Raw genomic sequence first — 8,603 nt, forward strand, 5'->3', positions numbered from 1 at the left:
ACAGAACTTGCATGCATGTTTTTTTTAAACATGTATATCACCAATCAATCATCACATATCTATGATTTTACTTAAGTATAATCTCCATTTTATCATTTTAAAACACAACATATTAGCCGATTTTTCCCCTTAGCATCTAAGCACATGCATGCTCATTTGTTTGGCTCAACTTCACATATCTTCCATTTTTCATCAAAAGAACATGAAACAACAACCATTTCCTTCATTTTAATTCATGACCAAATGCTCACAACACAACCAAAAACCAAAATATGTTTCAAGAGTTAAGGTAGAATCAAGAAGAACTCATGAACATCAAGATAGAAGCAAACTACCATGAACTTACCTTCAATTTTCTTCCCCAAGTGACCGAACATTCAAGAGCTTTCTCTTCTCCTTTCTCTTCTCTAACTTTCGGCTATGATGAACAAATATGGACAAAACTTTGTTCTTTTTACCCCTTTTTCTTTTAATAAAATTTCATATTTCATCCATTTAATTCTTTAATACAAAAGACATGAAATGCCCATCATGGAACATTTACCTAAACCATTATCATGGAACATTTACCTAACCCATTATCATGGAATATTTACCTAATCCGTTATCATGGAACATTTACCTAACCCATTATCAATTTGTACCATGAATTATGGATATCAAGTGCTCATATTGTCTACAACAACAAGATGGCTGGCCACTTCATGTAAAATGGGAGGTTTGTCATGCAAATCCTCCTATTTTGCACTCCTATTTATTTGGCCACTTCAATTTAGCCTATAGAATTTTCAAACATTTTCACATAGGTCCTATTTCATAATTTCACCCCCTTTTTTCTTATAGAACAAAAATTAACTAAAATTGTCGGGTTCTATCTTAAGCTTGGGCCTTCCAGAGGCCCACTAACATAATTAAACCTATGCCAACATTTACAGAATTCTCGAAAATTGGGGCGTTACAAGGAAGCTGATGACCATAGTTGCTTCTCGAAAAGGTTTTTACCTAGCTGGAAAGCGACCACTTCTCTGTCACTCTCTAGTCACTCTTCTGCTGTAAGCTCTATTGCATCTACTTGAATATGTTTCATTTTTCTTTGAATTTTTTTGTGTATATGCTTTATTTATGGAAAGGATCACTAATTTACCTTGCAGGCATACAAGGCTCTTATGAAAGCTTTCACTAAGCATAATAAAGTATGTAAAGTCTTCCATTGAGTTGCTGCATCATTTATATGGATTACAAGAATATGGTTGGGAACTCACGTTTGTTTTATTTTCTTTTCTTTTTTGTATTTAAAAATGTAGTTTGGCAACCTTCCTTATGGTTTTCGGGCAAATACATGGGTTGTTCCTCCTGTAGTAGCGGATAATCCGTCAGTTTTTCCCCCACTTCTGGTGGAAGATGAAAATTGGGGAGGAAATGGAGGTGGACAAGGAAGAGAAGGTAAACATGACAATAGGCAATGGGCAAAAGAGTTTGCAATTTTGGCAGCTATGCCTTGCAAAACAGCAGAAGAGAGGCAAATACGAGATAGGGAAGCTTTTCTACTTCATAGTTTATTTGTTGACACATCAGTTTTTAAAACAATTGCCGCAATCAAGAACATCATTGAAATCAATCAGAATGCTTTAAATGGCCCTTCTGCTTCAATTTTGCATTAAGAAAAAGTGGGAGATTTGATTATTAAGGTGACAAGAGATGTTCCTGATGCAAGTGTGAAATTAGATTGTAAAAATGAGGGGAGTTAGGTTCTAGGAATGCCATAAAAGAAGCTGGTTTGGAGAAATTTACTTAGAGGCATAACTGCTGATAAGAGTGCAACTGTTCATGTGAGTGAACAATTTTTTCTGGATGATTACGACAGACCAGAGAAAGAGGCTATGCATTGCTAAATTTACTTTTACTTTTTGTTTTGGTCTTGTAGGATACTTCTACTTTAGGTGTTGTGGTTGTAAGACATTGTGGCTATACAGCTGTAGTAAAAGTTTCAGCTGAAGTAAATTGGGAGGGGAATCCCATTCCTTAAGAAATTGACATGGAGGAGCAACCTGAAGGAGGGGCAAATGCTTTAAATGTTAATAGGTCAATATTTATTTCATCTCCATTTCATTAAAAAGCAACTATAGTCATCGGCTTTTCGGTTGGGTAAAACCTTTTCCGAGAAGCAACTATGGTCATCAGCTTTTCGGTTGGGTAAAACCCTTTTCGAGAAGCAACTATGGTCATCGGCTTCCCAAATTCAATGACTGTTCTTCTTCTTCTTCTTCTCCTCCTCCTCTTTCAAAGGGGTTTTTTTAGAGTTTTTTTTTTCAATTTCTTCATCCAACGTGGCAAGTTAACTGGCCACATCAGCTAGTTAACTTGCCACATTAGCGGTTCTATTAAGACAGTAACAGAAACTGTTAGTCAGTGATTGTTTTGTTATTTTTCAAAAGTTAGGTGACTGAAATGAAACCTAGGTGACTATTTTATTAGCTACCCTAAAGTTGAGTGACTGTTAATGTAATTTACCCTTAAATCATTTAAAAGATTACTTAACCAAATTCATTTTATTTTTAAGTTTTAATATGCGTTAAGATATTTTATTTTATTTTAATTTTTAGTATTTGGCATCTACCAGTCTATTAATATTGTACAGAAATAGGGATATTGTGTGTGTTGCAAAGTAAATGCTGGAGCCATTATAATACCGAAAAGGAAGTCAAATAAATCAATCAAAATACTTAATAAATTGCACATGGAATTAAAATTGCTAATACAAGAAAGCAAAGTTATCTATGAGAAAGGGAAATAAATTAAACTTAATTATATTTACATTGACTAATTTTAAATCCATGAAACATCTCCGCCTTCAAATTTTCAGTCCATCTTCAGTTCAACCACATACTCATCACCGAGTCATCCCACATACATAGACTTAGCCATTGTTGAGCGTTATTAAGAGCTAAAGAAAAAAAAAAAGAGTTCAATGGTAAGGCATATTGTCATCTTAATGGGGGAATATAGATTTAAGTTTTAGAGACCACATTATTAGAAAAAAACAGTCACAAATTCTAAATATAGATTATAAAACCAATATGGAAGATATAAAATAAGAGTTCAGTTTTTCATTTTGATAAGGGAAAGGGGTTATTAGAAGTCTGGAATCAAATTGGCGTCACACTATATGTAATTCAGTTAACTAAGAGTTCAGTTATTGATGGAGTGACCCGCTCCCGGACTGTGACCCGGTGCTGTGGGACGAAAATCATCAACATATTCCACCTTGCTGCTTTGCTCTTGGCCTGAACCACTGCTATGAACATTCCCATTGATCTTTGGCATCTTGAAAGAGTTCTGATCTCGTTGCCGCCGTGAGCGATGGTTCTTGCTTGCCTCACCCCTCAAATGCCTTGCTTCTACACTATACACTAATATTTCTTGACATAATATCAAAACAAGGAGGATAACACATGCATTTTTTAGCCTAAAACTTGTCATTTTTACGCAGAGGAAAATAGGAACTAACAAGGAGACCCTAGCCTTAGATGCGTAAGTGTTTATGGGTTTTGGTGATTAAGAACTGTGGTATTTAAAGCCTTGAGCTGGCCAACATGTAGTATATTGGGGATTTCAAGGTACGGGACATAGGCATGTGAGACCCTTCATACCAATTGGAGGATACTACCACTGAGATAAAAAAAAAAGAAAAAAAAAAAAGACTAAGTACATTGATGTTTTATATTAATGTTTAAAACCCGACCTCTCATGAAAAGAAAAAGTTAACACACATCTTAGCTGCCGCATGTTCTCTATATTCTTCTTGCCTCCATATGCTCCAATGGGGTTAACTATTTGTCCCTTGGAAAACTAAAAAAAATCAAACCTAGTAGAAGAAGAAATAGTTAGTTTAATTTAGAAAGTGCCGCCCTCAAAATTAACTATATACTGTGGTCCATTCTATCAAAAAACTATAATATGAGCCATAGGACTTTTAGTTATTCTATTGCGCAAAACTTATAGGACAAATTCAAAACTAAGTTGATTCAAATTACTCAAAAAATTATAAAAATCATGAAGAATATAAATTTAAAAATAATCTAACCATCATAATTATTCGTTATAGTAAATCTAAAATAAAATTGTTCTACTTTGAGTACACTCTACCTGATCATAAAATAATATATTTTCTAATAACTAATAGATGAATTAATCACTTTACAACTAAACCCTAAGACCTCAATGGGTTTGTGTGCCTGAGCAAGTATATGCGCTTATATTACAAACAAATGATCTGTAGACCTAATTAGCACCTAATAAAACCTAGGACACACCTATAAATATATCATATACACCACAATGTTACAGCTAGCTTTCTATTGATTTTGGTTGTGAAGTGTCAACCATTTGGATTTTCAAATCCTTCACAATCCCTCCTACCTTTCAAATCAAAGTGCTCAAAGGTTACAGTTGCTAGCCACGGTTTAAAAAAAAAAAAATGGGAGAGATTTGTACTTAAACCCTTATTCCTCTCATGCGCCTGCCCACTACTACATCCACTAGACAACACTGTTTATTTGGCCGGACTTGAGAGAACTTTATATTGTTTAAGGTTTCGAGTACTCATTTTTAATCCTTCTGGGTTATCCAGGTTGGCTTTTTAAAAAAGTTAAGGGTCGGTCCCAACGTGATCATTAGCCACTGAAAGCGCAAATTGCCCTTGCAATTAAAGGAAAAACTAGATATTCTAAGTATATAAAAACTCAAAAGGACAGCATCTCCCTAGCTTGTGGAGGGTAGTTGCCAGTTTCCCACTTCGTATATAATACAATATCCTTTTTTATAAACAAATAAAAAGGTAGTAGATTAACTAGTTAGTCACTAGCTTTGTTAATTGTACCTTTTTAAGAAATAAATAAAATGTTCTTTTATACTTATTAGTTCATTATTTTATGAAGTCATTCGTTGTTGGGGTTTCTTTTACAAGAATATAGAAACAAAAAAATCAAAACACGAGTATGAAGAAGTTAGTTTTCATGATATTTTTTTCTAGGGTGCGTCGGTATAAATATTTAGAAGAGTCGAATTTTTTTATGGATATTTAGCCATCATGTTTTTCGAGTCCAAAATTTTTAATAAGCACAAATAAAATGTATGTAGTACAAAATATTAAGCTTTGACATTTATAGGTGTTGAGTTACCTGTGAAATAAATCAATATATCTACAATTAATGATGTTTGTTGAAGCTTTGATCCCTAATTCATACAATAGAGGCTCAACACTCATCAGAGTCGAGATACATTTAATTTAAATTTATGTATTTGGATTTAATTTTGATAGATTGAGATTTTAACCCTAATTAATATAAGAAGACCTCGACACTCATAAAAGTCGAGTTATACTTTAGTTCGATTTATTACCATTTGGAAAACCTAGCTCTAATAAATGTGCTCTTTGCTACATTAATGGCTGACAAGCTACCATTGTTGTATACAACATCACCACATCCCTTCTTGTAACTCACTTCACCTGTTAGAGTTGAGTGACTCGAATCCTTATTAAAATAAAATATAGTGGTAAAATAAAATAAAAGTAAAATTCATATAGAACTATACTTCTTTTATTTTACATTGATTAGAATAAGGTTTTTCAACCTTACTGCACTTCATCTTTTTGACATTGATTAGAGTAAGGTTTTTCAACCTATAAATATGTTAAGTATGACTCTTATTTCAGTCAAATTTGAGAAATAATCTTCCAATTAAATTCTGTTTATTTGTTTCAATCAAACTCTGATTAGTCTAGATTATTTTATTATTATTTAACCTATGAATTTAGCCTATAAATAGGCTCTTTTACAATCTTAGAAAAATACACCCATTAGAGATAAGAACTCATAACACTTTTAGAGAATTTTGCATTTACGTTTTGAAGGTTCTTTGTTTTCAGGTTTTCGAGGTTTAGTTTTTATCTCCATCTTTTGTACTCTTCGTTCTTTTGCTATTAAAATAAAATTATCTTTGCCCGTGGTTTATTATCCTCTTTGGAGGGCCGCGTTAAATTTGTGTGTTTAATTTTTCAATTTCTTCTGCTATTTTTACTTGTTTGTTACTTAATCGGGTCAATTATCAACAAGTGATATCAGAACTAGTTCAATTTTCGTAGATCAGCTCTTTCAAAGATAGCAACAACAAGGTTTGAAATTGAGAAGTTCGATGGTGTCACAAATTTCAACCTATGGCAAGTTTGGATGATGGAAATTCTAGTTCAAACTGGCCTAAAAAAGATTGTTACCGGGAAAAGCTCTAAAAATCTAAATCAAACAGAATGGGAAGAGCTTGGTGAAAAGACCTTGTCTGTAATCCAGTCGTGCCTCGCCAATACGGTATTGCAGGAGGTATTGATGGAGAAGACTTCATCCACCTTGTGGAAAAGGTTAGAAACTCTTTATGCAACTAAGTCTCTAGCTAACTGTTTAGTGTTGAAACAACATCTATTTATATTTTGCGTGAACGAAGGTGAGCTTCTTAAAGATCACATCAATCAATTCATTACTCTTTTAAATGATTTAAAGAATGTTGATGTTCAGATTGATGATGAAGATTAGGCTATGATACAATTGAGCTCTTTACCCCCTTAATACAAGTCTTTTAGGGAGACCTTGATTTATGGTAGAGATAAACTCTTGTTTGAAGATGTGAAGGGTCATTTATTGAGTAGAGACAAAATAGACAATGAGTTTAGTTCGGATAGCAAGGCAAATAGGCAAGCTTCCATATTGGTAGCATAAAAAAATGAGACAGAATGTGTCACTATTGTAAAATTTAGGTCACGTCAAAATAGATTGTTATAAACTGCGAAATAAAAGAGCTGCTGAAAGTAACGAGGAAGATGTAGTTGGTGCTAATTTGGCCGATGAAAGCGATGATGATTTCTTATTAGTGTCAACGAGTGATAACTCCAAGCTTACGTCCAAATGGATCCTAGATTTGAGATGTTCTTTCTATATGTGTCTCAATAGAGAATAGTTATCCATATACAGTTCGATTGAAGGTGGAGTTGCACGTGTAGCGCCCCAAAACCAGGCCTAGAAGTTTCAGCCGGATTTCGTAGGTCACATTGATCATCAAAGTGATCGTGGGAAATTTTAGTTTAACAAATCGAAAAACATTACCGTATATAAGTTCCGTAAAAACTCTCAGATATAAAAACCCGATATTACAAAAACCTTAGACCAAATAATGCTTACATGTATTTAATATGAAAGTCCATGCCATAGTTTTCAAAATAGTACTTAAACCAATTATTCAAAATGTGTAGCTTCGAGACCTCCGGCCTGCCGAGTCCAAAATCAGAATTCAGAAATGTACCTGAAAGGGGAAACACTAAATGGGTGAGCTATACAAGCTTAGTGTGAGTTCAAGACATGACTAACAACAAAATTACAAATCGGGATTCCAGATAGTAGTACAACAATGAAATGTACTTACAGAGATATACAAAACCAGAAGGTATACACGAAGCCAACGTCCCAAACAAACGTACTCAAGAAAAGTACTTATCATCACACACAATGTTACAAAACGTCATTACACACAAGAACAATCACAAATGATAAGTCAAACAGACAGAATGCAGACAAACAAACTTACACCCAATCACTTAATCAGATGCTTATGAATGCAGTCAAGTAGTCAAAACCAGCCCATCCAGCTAACTCACCTGTAACACCCATACCCGTAACCCACGCCGGGGTGGAGTACAAGGCATTACTTAACTTGGTCTCATACACACAAACAATCTCAAGTCACCAAGACTCAGTCCAAATTAAAACTTTTTCAATTTCTACTTTAAAATTTTTATTAAGGGCCTATGAGCCCCAAATCGATCATGAGAACTGTTCGTGGCCATTTCTGGTCCTTAAACCAACTATGAAAATTTTGCCTTTAAAACAGGGCACACGCCTGTGTGGAAGGACAACATGCCCGTGTGACCCTCTCGACATGGTCGTGCTGATGGTCTATGTGGCTTACACAGCCTAAGCACCTAGGGACACGCCCGTGCCTAATACCCGTGTGGAATTAATTTCTAATTCACACCTACAGGGGTTTTCACACTGCAAGACACACGCCCGTGTCAATGGCCCGTGTCCCTCACACGGCCACGACACGCTAGTGTGCAAAAAAATGGACATTTTGTTTCTGACGTTAGCATGCTCTAAAAGCCACACGGCTAAGGCACACGCTCGTGTGCTAGGTCGTGTTCGTCACACAGTTGAGACACACTGCAGTGTCTCTGCCCGTGTGTTTAATACCATGCATATTAACTTGAAACTTTTACGTGTAGGGGACACACGGCCGGGCCACACGCCTATGGGGTAGACTGTGTGTCACACACGGTCTAGACACACCCCCGTGTGTCTACCCGTGTGGACAATATAAGGCTATTTACCAAGCCTAATTGCCACCCTTACAATGCCTAGTTTCATACAAATACCAGAACAAACACAATTCATACAACCAAATCAACCATAAAAGGCATTCATCCAACCATGAAAATGCATCTTTTAAACTCAAAATGAATGTTAGCTATCATTCAAGGCTTAATACAAAATGAAGGGTTT

At 35.0% G+C, this 8,603-nt stretch overlaps 1 protein-coding gene across 1 annotated transcript; it reads right to left on the reverse strand.

Moving 5' to 3' along the window:
• Positions 1-3,189: 3,189 nt before the first annotated feature.
• LOC128283851 (precursor of CEP8-like) lies at positions 3,190-3,480 on the reverse strand. Its single transcript, XM_053021262.1, has one exon. It carries the CDS (start codon positions 3,478-3,480, stop codon positions 3,190-3,192), a length of 291 nt encoding a protein of 96 aa, XP_052877222.1.
• Between the last annotated feature and the right edge of the window lie 5,123 nt (positions 3,481-8,603).

This window comes from Gossypium arboreum, chromosome 11 (genome assembly GCF_025698485.1).
Source record: "Gossypium arboreum isolate Shixiya-1 chromosome 11, ASM2569848v2, whole genome shotgun sequence".
Lineage (NCBI taxonomy): Eukaryota > Viridiplantae > Streptophyta > Magnoliopsida > Malvales > Malvaceae > Gossypium > Gossypium arboreum.

Bases quoted from the DNA above. Each gene is read 5' to 3' on its own strand.
- LOC128283851 (XM_053021262.1), bottom strand. From the start codon at position 3,480: ATGACAAGTTTTAGGCTAAAAAATGCATGTGTTATCCTCCTTGTTTTG.